Below are 15,747 nucleotides of genomic sequence, written 5' to 3'. Positions count from 1 at the left end.
TAGCTCTTTTCTGATCTCTTCCCCGAGTAGTCACCTGTACTTATATTGTCTTTTAATTACTACTGACATCATCCTGATTTCTAGGAAATCGTTCAAATCATTCACCATTAATGTAGAGCATGCCACACATGCTTTTTTATTATGCATATGCTGATCATTTCCATTCATCATTAATGTTACTTGTGATTGATCACCACGTGTTGCTATTTTCTACCACCGATTATCTGATGTGGCAAGTGACTGTTGGTATTCGATGTGACAGTTACCTTTTCAAATTTTGACGATTCTGATCGAATCTTGTTTTCCCAAGCTCTTGATTAGATGACTTTGGATAACCTTTGACTGGCCTTTTAAAGCCTTTACTTCTCCCTTGTATCGCCTTCATCTTCGCCTTCATTCGCTTCTGCTCCTTGCTATCTGTTCATCGTTGACGATTCTCTTCCGGTAAGTTCTTTCTTCTTTCTCCTTTCGATCTCTGATGGTGCGCTCTCCTTCTCCTCCTCCTGCTGTCTCGAGCTTGTGGTTCACCTCCACCTCGTCTGACTTCAATGGAGACGAGATGGATCAAATGAAAATGACTTATCATATTTCTTATGACCACCAAATCATCATCCCTTTTGCATATGATCATCCCCATACGCCTCTTGATGGCTTCCTCCCTTCTTTAAGGATCAATTGTACTATGGTCTTCGCTTTCCAATACCTCCCTTCTTCTCTGAAGTCTATAGATACTTCCACATTCCTTTGCAACAGTTAATACCAAATTCATTTAGGTTATTATGCCGATCGTGGTGCTCTTTTGATTGTACATGATCCCTCTTCATCCTCGTATTTTCTATTATTTTTATTATTCCAAACAGTGCGAGCCGGACGTCTTTCTCTTCTAGACTCGAGTGGGCACTATTTATTTTGATAAGATGCCCTCGTTCAATAAGAGTTGGAAATCCCACTACTTTTATATGCAACTCCCTGATCGGCCCAATTTTTCAATCGACTGGCAAATGTAGTTATCGAACTCTCCCAAATTGGGCAAATATCGATGGGAGCCGACTTACCTCTAGGCCGCTGCGCAGCCGACCGGCATGAAATTCCACATACATAAGCTGCTGCTGGAGGACGTATTGTATATGTTTGGGCTGAGTCTCGTTGAACCCGACCGCCTTGCACTTTGGTGAGCCGCTTTTCCTTCCCTTGTTTTTTGGTCTAACTGATTTTTTTTTTTTTTTGCAGTAAAGGTGATGCTTAGGGCTTTACTTAGCAGCTCCACTAAGTTAGTGGATGAAGAGCTAGAAGCTCGAGGAGTTGTCGAGCTGGAGAGCCATGGATTACTGTCAGTCGAGACCTCGGAAGCACAGACCGACAAAGGAGAGGCTAGTAGAGTAGTAGTGAGCGATGCTGCTGCCAACACTGGCGAGCTACCTCCCGAGTGACCCTCCTTAATGCATGTTGCAGTGCCTTCAGAATTGACGACTTTCACGGAGCCGTTGATTCAGCATCCATGTAGCAAGAGGCTTCAAATGGAAGCTGCCACCCAATCGGCGACTTCTGTTCCCCAAGCCTCAATCGCCGCATCCACACATCAACCACCTTTTGAACGGGGATAAAGCTCTACTTCTGCTCCTCCCAAGAGAGCAACCGGTGGGCTTACTCCTCCCTCTTCTGACCAAACACCCCCCTCTCTGATCTATCGTCTGACGCAATCGTCGTCCAGCCTCTATCTTATTTGCCGTCGGCACCGGCCGGCCCTGCACCCCCCTTTTCCATCGTCCGCTCCACTCCAACTTCCAAATCTAAGGGCAAGGCCAGCTTAGAGCCGGTCGGCTCTAGTTCGCGCAGGCCTATAATGGACATCCTTAGATTGTCGACTGATGAATGGTCGTACATCGATCTTGAGCAGCCACACCCACCTGAACACAAGATAAGGATCCAAGATCCGCTGGCCCAAACCTGGGCAAAATCCAGAGCCAAAGTGACGACCATCCCTCCCAATGAGCTGCCGATCAGTTCAGCCAAAACTTGACTGGGGTAAGCTCGTATATCATTTTGAAATTTACATTTTCCACTAGGCCTTACGTAGCCAATTTCTTTGTGTATTAGTTTTCGGTGGACAACCTAGCTGTTTAACAAAGACTGGCCCAGTTGGACCATGAGCTCATGCAAGCGCAAATAGCGGGCGGGGATGTGAGCGCTTCCCAAGTCTTGATCGAGTGCCTAACTGCAAAGGTAATGCAATTGAAGGAAGACTTAGAGAAACAATCTGAGCAACTCCTCATATCCGAACAAGCCTTGACTGTGGAGAAGGACAAAAACCACGATTAGGCCATCAAGTTGGAAAAACTTAGGAATCAATCCCACAATTTTTAGGCGAAGATTAGCTCGGCCAAGACTTGGAAACTCAGGGTCATTGAAGTCCTCGACATAAAAAACAAGGAGGCTCGGGCCCTAATGAAGAAGTTGGAGGAGGTGGAGGCGACCTTGCCCGCAGAGCAAGTCGGCCGCATGATCGAGCAACCAAGCCACAAACTCTAGCTTGACGGGCACAAAAGAATAATTGACGAGAAAGACATCGATCTATGATCACTGAAGGCCGAACTTGCCAGTATAAAGAGGAGGAGATCGGCTGGTTGGAAACCTATAGAGTGGAGTATCTCCGCTCGAGGGATTTCAACCAGATGCTGAATGACCGGACCATCAAGCTTTTCAACTATGGTATTGATGGAACCATTCAGCAGCTAAAAGAAGGTGGCTATCTTTTCGACGAGGTTCCTCCATCCTTCATAAAAAAGCAAAAGATCCTAGAGGGCCTTCTCGATGATGTTATTGTCGACCTGTCATAGTTTACTTTTAAGTTTGTTGACCATTTCTTGTAACAGCCAAGTAACTTTGTAAAAAATTTCCTAAGTTTGGTTTAATGCATGCCCGTCCTACGTTTTAGAGTTCTCATTCTGTAGATGTGCTAACTTATAGCTTACTTTTCGTATTTGAGACTTAGCTTCTCTGCTCTACTCAAGCAATAAAAAGAGCGAGAGCTAAGCTTGCTTAAAACTCGGCTGAACGACACGAGAGTCTATAATACTTGGCGCGAGAGCTTAGCTCGCTTATAATTCAGCCGAATGGTACGAGAGTCTGGAAGCACGAGAGCAAGCTCACTTATAACTCGGCCGATCTACTCGAGAGTCTGGGACATTTGGCGCGAGAGCTTTGCTCACTTATAACTCGACCAAACGGCGCGAGAGTCTAAAATACTTGGCATGAAAGCTCAGCTCGCTTATAACTCGGTCGAACGATATGAGAGTCTGGAAGCGTGAGAACAAGTTCACTTATAATTCAACCGATCGACTTGAGAGTCTCAGACACTTGGTGTGAGAGTTTTGCTCGCTTATAATACTACAAAAAGAGTCGCGACTAACGACTGAATATTCCGTCGGCATTCCGTCGGTAAATGAGCTTTCCGACGGAATACCGAAGGAATTTCTGGCATCAGCAAGAATTGGGTCGGCGCTTAATTTACCGACGGAAATTGTATTCAGTCGGAAATTACCGACGGAATGTATGACTTCCGTCAGTATTTATTAACGACAGAAAACTTATCCCGTCGGCAAAGGGCAAACGGCATGTAACGGAGGTTGCCGACTGAATTAAATTCCGTCGATTTTTTACCGACGGAAATAAACTTTCCGTCGGTAATCACCGACGGAATTAACCTTTCCGTCGGTAAAATACCGACGGAATTCTACATTCCGTCGGAGAATACCGACGGAATTCAATTTTCCGTCGGTGCTTTACCGACGGAATTCAATATTCAGTCGGTATTCTCCGACGGAATGTAGAATTCCGTCGGTGAACACCGACGGAAAGGTTAATTCCGTCGGCATGGTATCGTAAAAACCTGTTGCTGTTTGATAAATTATCGACGGAATGTAGATTTCCGTTGGAAATTACCGACGGAAAATTGAATTCCGTCGGCAATATGCAGTAAAAATTTTGAAACCCCTGCCCTGCATTTCGCACTTATCATATATACAATTTTTTTTACAATAAAAAACATCACACATATATAATCACAATCCACACAATCAACAACCAATACAATATACAATATGCTCACAAACAAATAATAAAACTGTCTAAAAAACAATACGAAACATATAACAAGTGACCATATCTCTAAAATTTAATACAAAATAAAACATAACCAAATATTAAGTACTAACAATCATAAACATCCAAAAGTACTGATAAGTCAACGTCAAATACAAAATATTCAAACTTACCATGATACATCACATACACATAAATCCAAATATAATTATGTAAAAGTCAAATATAAGAGATTATAATCAGTCTGAATCGATATAATTGTAATATATAACTAATTTTGCATGTAATAAAATACCTGAATTATATTGTAGATATCCAATGATAGTACAGTGGTGAATGTATCAATATGGACTCCTGTAAAATGCAATACAATTTAAGATAAATATCTAAGAATATCCAAATAGAATAATTATATTTGACTTAATTAATGTATGATAAATTAAAACCACTTAAGAATCTGAAACCTAAAAACAACTACAATATACTTTAAGCATACAACTACTAAAATTGAGCCACCTCCACAACCACTTAAGAATCTGAAACTTTATAAAAACAACTACAATATTCATTTTATGATTGAAGTAGTTCAAGTTATTGTATCATAAGCCTAATGAGGACAACAGGCAAATCTGAACCTTTAGGTTATGCTTGGAACCTTGTCCCATTAGAGGACAGATTATGCATGAAATCTAGTGTCTATGAGTTTGCTTGTCAGCAGAGTTGTGTTGGAGTTGGTCTGGCCATGGAACAATACAACACTAGTACTCAAAGGAATAATAAGAATATCAAGTTAGTTTCTGAGTGTGCATAAGCTGCACTCCGAATTTACTCGATAGTTGAATTAAGGAAAGGTTGTCTATCTCAAAAATTAATCGGGTGAAGTTTGGATGCTTGGATTATTAAAAAAAACAACAAATGAAAGTTTAACAAACTTAGAGTTTGTCACTAGGCAAAACAACTTAAAGTTTAACAAACTAGAGGTTGTGGAGGGCTTGGTTATTGGTGTTAAGGATGGTTAATCAATCAAATAAGACACTGTTAGTATATCAATAATATAGCTTCTTTATTTTTCTACTTCTTCCAGTAGCATGGTTAAAGTGTGGTTATGAGAAATTTTATGATGGAGAAAGTAAACCAGATGTTTGGTACACAATCAAACAACACTAATATTGAATTAATAACAACTAGGAACTGTAGATAACAACACTAATATTTAAGACATAAGCTATATGTTTAAAAAAGGAACATAATCAATGCTAGACTCTAGAAACAGTTCTACTCAACATCAACAGTTTGTAAGTCATCGTCGCTAGACTGTGTTATTTTCTAATCAAAGTTATATCAGACCTACAATTGTTTTTTTATAAAGTTTACATTTCTGCATAGTTAACATCTTCCGGAGAAATCTCCAAAGAATATTACCCAACGAAAGACAGACAATTACAAATACTCTAGATTCCTCTGCAGAGAGCCTATTATACAGCATAGAAATCAGCAGCGTAGATGAGATTTAAACCGATATAGGCTCTCTCTCGCACATTGGAGAGACGAACTCAGTCGCTAACAGATCCGATCTCATACGAGAAGCAAAAAAAACTAGAATCGAAAAGCAATAAGCAGTGTACATGGGCACGGGCCTGCGGCAACTGCCTGCTGCAAGCAAGGGCCTACGGCGCCCGACCTACTGCGAGCAGGGGCATGCAGCGCTGGCTTACAGCGAACAGGGCACTGTGGCGTCGGCCTGCAGCGCCAGCCTGCATCAAGTAGGCGCCATCGGCGGTCGACTGCCGCGAGCAGGTGCCTGGGGAGCAGCCAGTGGCGGAGCACACGCCCGGGGAGCAAGCGGCGGCGTAGCGCCGACGTGCGCGTCAAACAAAAGAGATGAGGGAGGAGAGGAGCATACCAAAGTCACCTGTTGCTGATTGCCGACAACGGGAGAGGACACGAGGCTGGACGTCGAGATCGTCGGTTGTCGGTTGCCGATCGCCGAGGAAGCGGGGAGGAGAGGAGATCAAGTTCGCGCGGAGAGGAAAGTCGCACCGTGCCCTAATTTCACTCTGTGTTACCGACGGAATTGTGATTCCGTCGGGGTTTACCGACGGAATTATGATTCCGTCGGGGATTACCGACGGAATTGTCATTCCGTCGGTAAACTCTAACCCTGATCGGATCGACCGATTAGCGATATATACTGACGGAATGTTAACTCCGTCGATAAACATCAATACCTGAACCCGTTAAATGAATTGCCGACTGAAATATATATTCAGTCGGAATATTACCGACCGAAATATATATTCAGTCGGTATTTACCGACTGAATTAAATTCAGTCGGGAATGCCGTCGTTATTTACAGGTTTTTTTGTAGTGTAACTTGGTTGAACGACTTGAGAGTCTGGGACACTTGATATGAGAGCTTTGCTCGCTTATAACTCAGCCGAACGACGCGAGAGTCTAGAAGCGTGGGAGCATGCTCACTTATAACTCGGTCGATTGGCTGAATAGTCTGGGACACTTGGTACGAGAGCTTTTGCTCGTTTATCACTCGGCCGAATGGTGCAAGAGTCTGGAAGCGTGAGAGTATGCTCACTTATACCTGGGCCCATCGGGTCGAGAGTCTAGGACACCTAGTAACTTTTCATTGAAACTTTCCTGCATTCATAGAATAATAATTTTACAATTTACATACATTAAATATGAACTTACTACTTGGCTCGATAGGGTTGTAGATGATTTGCGCTCCATGGTCGGTCCAAGTTCCTTTCATTTTTGTCTTACAGATAATAAAATCTCGATCTATTTGAAGATGATTAAATGCATTCTTGAATATAATGTTGACTGAGGTGCCCATATCCACAAAGGTCCGGTGGATGTTATAGTTGGAGATCACAACCTTGATAATTAAAGTGTTGTCATGAGGGACCTCCACTCCCTCCAAATCTCGAGGATCGAAATTGATTTTTGGTCCTTGTGTTTTTTCTTTACTGCACCAGACTACGTGAATCTCCAACCGCTTAGCATGTGAATTTCGAGCCCGATTGGAGTCACTGTTAGTCGGGCCTCTTGCTCTAATGCCGATATCGTCTCGGGTAACATTGCTACAATTCTCTTCCTCCAGGGTTGATGGGCGCGACTGCTCGACAAATGCTCGAGTGGGCCTATGATTGTCTCTTTATTGAGGCTGTGGTCGGTGCTGCTTGGCAGACACATTGCCTTGATATGTTGGTTGCCCGCTCGACGGTGATGGTGGCTCTCAGGAGAAGGAGATAGACGGCGAAATCCCTTAGGGGTCGGTCAACGCGTCTTCGGGTTGAAATGGTAACAATCCTTCGTGTTGTGAGTTGTCGAGCAGTGGTAAGAGAAGAATAGAGGGGTCCACTGTTGGGGCTCAGGGAATCCTGTCCGCTTGGCTTCCACATGCTGGACTGCGTGGGCTTGGGGCTCCTGGTGTTGCGATGGTGCGCCCGCTTGGGGACCTTTTGGTAGCAGATTGGGGTGGGCTGCTTGGCATTCTGGGACAACTGTGGGCTCGAAGATTATTTCTTTTCTTCGAGCTGACTGGACTTCTTTAACATTGATGTACTTTGTATCCCGTCTGTGCAGATGATCAAAGTCTCTTGGAGGCTTCCTGATAAGTGATAGAAAGAAATCGTTATCTGTAAGTCCATGTGAAAAGGAACTTACCAAAATTTTATGAGTGGTCGATGGGACATCCATGACCGCTCAAAAATTCTTGAAGCTGCAGATGGAGTCGACCAGCAGGCGTCTGAACCACCTTTGTGCCGAATCAGATAGCATGGTGAGGAACACGTGGTACTTGACTCCGTCGATGTACTGGTGGAGCGTGGCTATGCTATCGAATTTGAGTAAATGGTCTTCGAGATCAGTCGACCCTGTATACTCTCCGATCGTCAAATGTCTAAAGTGGGGCGGTAGTTGATCATCGGGAATTTCTTAGGAGAACTGCCATGTTTATCCGCTCGGGGGAATCATTTAGTCGAGGTGCTTTGTCTTTCCGCACATCCCGGACGAGCACATTCTTGGAAGATGATCCCCGTGTCCTCTCGGCACAACCATGCTCATTTGAGGGCATTTGGAATAATGCCCTGTGGTATGGGATTAGCGCTTTTGGTGTGGGCGACAACTTGGTCAGAGGAATGGGCGCTTGCTGGAAGGCATCTGTCGGTTGGTTGCTTGAGTTGGGGCTAGCATGGTCTTTCAGTCGGATTCCTTGTTCAATGCGTTGATACAGTTGGTCGTTCAGTGCTCGGCAGTTGTCCGCTGCCTGCTATTGTTGTTGCAACATCCTTGCAACTCGGGTGTTTACCAACATCTCTAGATCTTCTTGAATTAATGTCATTGTAGTGAATCGTCTAACGCCCTCTATCATTAAGTCTCAGATGTAGGTGAGATTTCCACAAACGGTGCCAAATATGACCATGTCTAAAAGCTGAGAAGATGGTTGGTTGGGAACGTGACTTTGCTGTTGACTGGAAGAAAACACCGCACTATCCTGCAACACAGGGAACATTAGTACTGGGCCAGGGAAGGAGTTTCCGACGTTAGGGATGTAAATGAACCAAACGGTTTGCGAGCTATTCGGAGCTCGATTCGGTAAAAAGCTCGTTCGAGTTCGTTTGTTTATCTTATCGAGCCGAGCTCGAGCTTGATTTCGAGCTCGAGCTTGATTTCGAGCTCGACAGTTTTATCGAGCCGAGCTCGAGTTTAAGGATATTCGGCTCGTGAGCTCGCAAACATGTTTGTTTATAGGCTCGCGAGAAAAAAAAAAAAAACTAGCCTTAAAACGAGCCAAAAAAATGAGCTCTAAAACGAGTCTTAAAATAAGTTTTAAAATGAGCCAAAAAATGAGTTTTAAAACGAGCCAAAAACGAGCTCTAAACGAGCCCGAGCTCGCTTAACGAGTTAGGCTCATTAACTTTGTTAATCGAGCTAATAACGAGCCGAGCTCGAATTGTTCGCGAGTTTGATAATTCTAAAACAAGCCGAGCTCAAGCCTTGTGATAAAAGCTCGATTCGAGCTCGAGCTGAGCTCGAGTCCGAATATAACTTAAACGAGCTGAGCTTGAGCCTAATACTGTTTAGCTCGGTTCGGCTCGTTTACATCCCTATCCGACGTTGACTCTCCGACGCTCAAGTCAATATTTGGTTCGGGAGGAGAGATTAGTAGCAGTGAACATTAGTAGAGAGCGTGTAGAATAATGAAGCATCGCATACCTCTGCGTATAGATGGAGACTCCCTTTTATAGTACGATTGTAGCGCCTGTGCACATATCTCAAAGTCTATGCATAATTTCCAAATCTTTCTAAGAAAAGATAAGTCGAAAATTGTTTCTGACACATTTCCTTAAGCGAGCACACAAATTTATGTGATGTGGCATGCTAGAAGCTTCTAAATACGATTTGTTTACTAGACATTCTATGTTATTGGTGCCTTGGTGACACTAACTTTGAAAAGAGTACGATAAAACATGCATGTAGATCCCACTGTAGATCGATCGGGCACCCTCAGCCGGGATATTACCAGTTCAGCTGTACAGAGTGAGTGAAGCTACTGATCTATCCTTCACTCGACTTTAATGTTGTTGGAGAGGTCCCTCCTTCACTCGGATTTGGGATTTGATCCCTCCTTCACTCGGATTTGATCAAATTTTAATACATGCGACGGAGCAATTAATTGCAGAACAATCAGTCGGTCCCACATCGCATAGCAGCCGATCGATCGATGGCTCCAAACAACTCGGAAAGAATCGACATCGATCACGCAAACTACGATCTAGAGGACAACGACGAGTATCGATCGATAGAAGATCCATCGTCATGTCTGAGCGTGCATACTGCGCCTTCCTTCCTGCTTCACACTCCTGCTTTCCGTCTTTTGAATAACTTAGCATGTTTCCACGGTGGCCACGTGAACAACTCTAGTTGGTCCTACTCCTCTCCACCCAGTCACACGCTCGATCGTCATCACTTTCCACCTCAGTTTCCTCTATCCATGTGGCCGTGGACTACTCTCGTTTGACCTTTGAAATGCAGCTCAGCAGCTCTATAAATGCTCGCCCCCTCGCATGCCTCTCCGACATACATCCTCTTCTCTTCTGCTTCTTCTTTTCTTATTCCTGATAGTTAATTAGTTGTTCATGGGGATGCGGCAGACAGGCGAGTTCGAGTTGCTCTCCAGGATTGCAACCAACGACGGCCACGGCGAGAACTGCTCCTACTTCGATGGCTGGAAGGCCTACGACAGCGATCCTTTCCACCCCAAACATAATCCCAAAGGAGTCATCCAAATGGGTCTCGCAGAGAATCAGGTACTTGATTATATATAAACATTGCTACACTCGATTGAGCTGTGCATGGTTCTTAATTCTCACTCTCTCTCTCTCTGCGTCCGTGCAGCTCTGCTTTGACTTGATTGAGGACTGGTTGAAGAGGAATCCGGAGGCTTCGATTTGCACGCGAGAGGGAATTTCACAGTTCAGGGACATCGGCAACTTCCAGGACTACCATGGCCTCTCTTCCTTCCGCAGGGCCATTGCCAGATTCATGGAGAAGGCGAGGGGAGGCAGGGCCAGATTTGACCCCGACCGCGTCGTGATGAGCGGCGGAGCCACCGGAGCGCAGGAGACCATGGCCTTTTGCCTCGCCAACCCCGGCGAGGCCTTCCTCATCCCGACCCCTTATTATCCGGGGTTCGATCGAGATTTCCGGTGGAGAACAGGGGTGGAGCTCCTGCCCTTCGACTGCTACAGCTCCAACAAGTTCAAGATCACGCAATCCGCGTTGGAGTCGGCGTACCAAGAGGCGGTAAAAAACAACGTAAGGGTCAAAGGAGTGCTCGTGGCTAATCCGTCGAACCCTCTCGGCACCACCATGGACAGGGAGACCCTCCGGTCGTTGGTCAGCTTCGTCAACGACAAGAACATCCACTTGGTCGTGGACGAGATCTTCTCCGGCACCGTGTTCGACTCCCCGGACTTCGTCAGCGTGGCGGAGATCGTGGAAGACGAGCCCGGGAGGTTCAACCGCGACCTCATCCACGTGGTCTACAGCCTCTCGAAGGACCTCGGACTGCCGGGGTTCCGCGTCGGCGTCATCTACTCCTTCAACGACGCCGTGGTGCGGTGCGCCCGCCGGATGTCGAGCTTCGGGCTGGTCTCGACGCAGACGCAGCATCTGCTGGCGGCGATGCTGGGCGACGAGGAGTTCACCTCGAAGTACCTGGCGGAGAGCCGGCGGCGGCTGTCGGAGCGGCGGAGGACCTTCGAGGCGGGGCTGAGGGAGGTCGGGGTCCGGAGCCTGGACAGCAACGCGGGGCTGTTCTGCTGGATGGACCTGCGCCATCTGCTGGAGGCGAAGACGGTGGAGGAGGAGCTGAAGCTGTGGCGAATCATCGTGCACGAGGTGAAGCTGAACATCTCGCCGGGGGCCTCGTTCCACTGCTCCGAGTCGGGGTGGTTCAGGGTGTGCTTCGCCAACATGGACAAGGAAACGATGGACACGGCGTTGGGCAGGATCAGGGCCTTCATGGCCCGCGCCGAAAGGCACAGGGCGACGAACGAGAAGAAGAAGAAGTGGGCGGCGGCCGCGGCGCTGCGGCTGAGCCTGCCGCGGAACGGTCGGCGCTACGACGACATTCTCATTTCGCCGCATCTAGCCATGTCGCCCCATTCTCCTCTCGTTCGCGCCGCCACCTGATCGCCATCCGAGCCAACTTTTCGATTATTAAATCATTATTATTGTCTTGATTCTTTCATTACCGATACCGATAGATACTAGTTAAAAATTCCAACATGTGTTAGAAGAAAGAAGGTTGCTCAAACGAAAACGCAGCCACTTCGTTCTTTTTATTTATATCAATTAGATAAATGAATCAAATGGTAGAGTTCTTAAAAATTGAAAATTAAAAATCCCATGTCGCATGAATTTTAATATGTTGTATGAATTCGTATAATAAGAAAAAACTTATAAGAACATAGATCTAGTTTTGAAAAAATATGAAATAAAATAGTAAATGAATAATCTATTGGAATAAGAAATATCAGATGATCGAATTGGTGAGGATAAAGAGTTCAAAGTTAAGGATTATTGTGGTTCTAATAAATTTGAATGAATGTGTAGAAAAATCCTAAGTAAGTTTAGGTAAGGTAAAAGTCCTAGTAAATACTAGACAGATAAAAAGTTTTAATTGTGGATAGACAAGAAAATCCTGATCCGAGAGATTGGGCAGAAATCTTAGCAGGTCGAGAACATCGGGTAAAAAATTTGCTTGTCAAGGATAGTAGGTGAAAGTCATGGAGGTCGCGGAGATCATGCGAAAGACCGGATAGGTCGGGGTTTGGACATCCAGTGAAAAGTCCTGAAGTCTCGGATGCTGAACAAAAGTCCAAACTGTCTGGAGGATCGGTTTGACATCAGGTAAACTCTCCTTAGAGAAGTAGATAAGGACGCGTTCCTCAGTAAGATAATTGTAAGTGCCGGTTCAACCTAGGGTTTCACGAGAAATCCTAAAGTCAGAACCAGACAGTCCTAAGACTATCAACACACTATATTTTTATTATGCTAATTTTGTCTTATAGGTTAATATGTTTCTGCTAGAGTAACATGCTTTTGCAGGAGTAAAAATAAAGTGAAGCTTCGGGTGAATAGTGCTCGAGGCTCCTCCTGTGACGCTAGAGGAGCCTCGGATATCCTAGTTAAAGACCCTGCGCAGAAGGCCATGGAGGCACCTTCCATGCGGTTGGAGGCGCCTTGGAGTTGGGCATGGAGGCGCCTCGGAGAGCACAAAAGGTGCCCTCCAGAGGATAAAAATCATATATTGCGGTGATTATCACAACCGAAGCTTAGGGGATAAACTTTGTTGCTGGAGGCACCTTCCACAGTAGGGATGACAATGAGTCGGGTTCGGGTCAGATTCTATATCCTCCGTACCCATACCCATCGGGTATAGGATATCCGATGGATATACCCATACCCATTAAAGGATCGGATATATTCTATACGTGTAATTTTTCTTCTTTAACTATTATCATTCAACAAAAATATATTAAAATTAACATCCTATTATATATATATATATATATATATATATATATATATATATATATATATATATATATATATATATATATATATAATTAAAAAAATAGATTAAACATTTATATAATCTCCTACTAATATCAACAAAAAAAATAGTAAGTTTATTTTAGAAAAAGAAAATTTTCTTTCATATATGTATATATATTATTTAATCGGGTATTCGGGTCAGGTATCGGATATTGATAGTGATAGATCAATAAAGTGCGATAGAGGGGGGGGTGAATATCGCGCTCTTTTAAAAACTTTTCTTTTCGTATTTTAAAGCAATTCGAGTAAGCAGCGGAAAATATAAAGAGACAAGTTCGTTTACTTCGTTCGGAGCCTAGCTCGACTCCTACTCGAAGACTTGCAGTCCTTGACTGCACCGATGAGCAATCCACTAAGATTCTTCTTCCCGAAAACCTCGGAAAGAAGTAATGCGTACAAAATACAATAATATAAGATAGTAACAAGCCTACTATCTTATATGAGTTTAAGTGCAATACAAAAGTAAAGTATACCGACAGTATGTGAAAGTTGAAGTTCGGTCGGCACTTGCTTGTGTGTAGAAGAGATGTAGAGCAGTAGCACGAACAATAGCAGCTAGCACAGAGATTGACTTCGAACCCAAACAGTTTGCCTAAGCCCTGGACCTCGAGCTCTCTTTTATAAGAACCTTCGACGTTCGTTCGATCGATCCTTGGGTTCGGTCGACCGAACCCGCTCCATTCCTTCTGTGCTGAGATTCGCTGAGATCTGATCTTCGAGTATTAACTGATCGTTAATGGTTCGGTCGACCGATAACCTTGTTCGGTCGACGGAACGGTGAATTTCCCTTCTCGCCGAGATTCGCACTTAATGCTCCATTAATGCTTTTATTGGTTCGGTCGACCGAACCTCATTTTTGGTCGACCGATCATGCTGTGATATCATGTTTCTGAGCCTGAACTGTTTTGCCAGATTTGCCTGTTCGGTCGACCGAACCTTTTTTCGGTCGACTGATAAAATGCCTTGATCGGTCGACTGAACCTCCTGTTCAGTCGACTGAACCCTTGGTAAATTGAAGGTTTCTGAGTGCTGGTCGCGTGGCCACTGACAGAGCCTGATTCTGAGTTCTGAGTCAAAAGTTATGACCATTTGAAGTCCAAGGGGTCATATGATTCTACAACACAAAGTTAGTTCGATATAACAATAATATTCTTGCAAAACAAAGTTAGCACAGTTATAATACATGAATAATAATATGCATGAGTATAACAGTTAGGACTGTCTTGATCTCAACTTGGAAACATTCCCGGTTTCTTCAGTTGGATCAGCGACCTTAGGTTGTTCCCTTCAGGAACCCGACCTCACTATCGCTCCTCCAGTTATTTACCTCAACCTACCTGCCAAACGTTAGGTCATCCAGACCTGTTTGGACTTTACTGTCTGGCCATGACTAGAGCTTTCCTGATTGAGTAAATAGCCTGCGCACTTAGCCAAATCATCATATCATAACAAGACTTAACTTGAACCTTTGACAACATCAAAACTCAGGTTTGATTCTGGTGCACCTTGCACCAACAGATAGTCCCTCCATACCCTCCTCCATTCGGGTCGGATGTCGGATCCTCCATCGGGTTCAGGTGAAATTTCCATCCCTATTCCACAGCCTATAAAACCCTTGTTTGAGCAACCAACAAGAGACACTCATTCCAACAATCTTCTATCTTGCATGTTGATCAAAAGATGACTCTACGACGTTGTAACGTTGCTCCGACGATCGAAAGCTTGCAACTTCAATTCTTTAGTTATCGGTATAATTTTATTTATTGCACTTAAATTATTATCTCTTTGTATTTGTAATATTCAGATTTATTAGTGAATTGTCCAATGAAAGTACTTTCACATGTGTGCCTTAACTTAAGTAGCTAGATGTCTTGTCTTGTCTGTCATCATTATAGATTTTTGTAGTGGGATTGCCTAGGACACGATGAGGCATGACGCGATTTGGGTAATCGTTGACCAATTAACCAAATCCGCACACTTCTTAGCGAATCGAAAGACCGATTCTCTGGATCGATTAGTAGAGATGTATTGTCGGGAGGTCATCAGATTGCATGGTGATCCTTTGAGCATTATATTAGATAGAAACCCAAGGTTCACGTCCTGGTTCTAGCAGAGTCTGCAGTAGGCCTTGGGCACATAGTTCTGTTTTAGTACATCATTCCATTTGCAGACAGATGGACACTTACAGCAGACCATTCAGACTTTAGAGGACTTGTTGAGGTCTTGCGTTACGGATTTCGGAGGTAGCTGGGTGGACCACCTGCCATTAGTAGAGTTCGCCTACAATAGCAGCTATCATTCAACTATCTAGATGGCACCGTCTAAAATGTTACATGTAGGCCTTGTCGGACACCCACTCTCTGGGAGGAGGTTGGGGAGGCCCAGCTACTAGGACCTCAGAGAGCTCAGCAGGAGGCAGAGTTGGTCCGCACTATTAGACGGAGGATGTCAGAGGCGCAGGGCCGCCAAAAGAGTTATGTTGATCGGAGATGTAGACCCCTG

The 15,747-nt window shown here is 44.5% G+C and overlaps 1 protein-coding gene across 1 annotated transcript; it reads left to right on the top strand.

The window, feature by feature from the left end:
* Positions 1 to 10,197: 10,197 nt before the first annotated feature.
* LOC121983908 (1-aminocyclopropane-1-carboxylate synthase-like) lies at positions 10,198 to 12,029 on the top strand. Its single transcript, XM_042536597.1, has 2 exons — positions 10,198 to 10,430; positions 10,519 to 12,029. The coding sequence occupies exons 1-2, from the start codon at positions 10,260 to 10,262 to the stop codon at positions 11,815 to 11,817; spliced, it is 1,470 nt and encodes a 489-aa protein (XP_042392531.1). The 5' UTR covers positions 10,198 to 10,259; the 3' UTR covers positions 11,818 to 12,029.
* The last annotated feature ends 3,718 nt before the right edge of the window (positions 12,030 to 15,747 follow it).

This window comes from Zingiber officinale, chromosome 5B, assembly GCF_018446385.1.
Source record: "Zingiber officinale cultivar Zhangliang chromosome 5B, Zo_v1.1, whole genome shotgun sequence".
Lineage (NCBI taxonomy): Eukaryota > Viridiplantae > Streptophyta > Magnoliopsida > Zingiberales > Zingiberaceae > Zingiber > Zingiber officinale.
The sequence above is the reverse complement of the archived record's forward strand: the minus strand, read 5'-3'. Positions and strand labels throughout refer to the sequence as shown.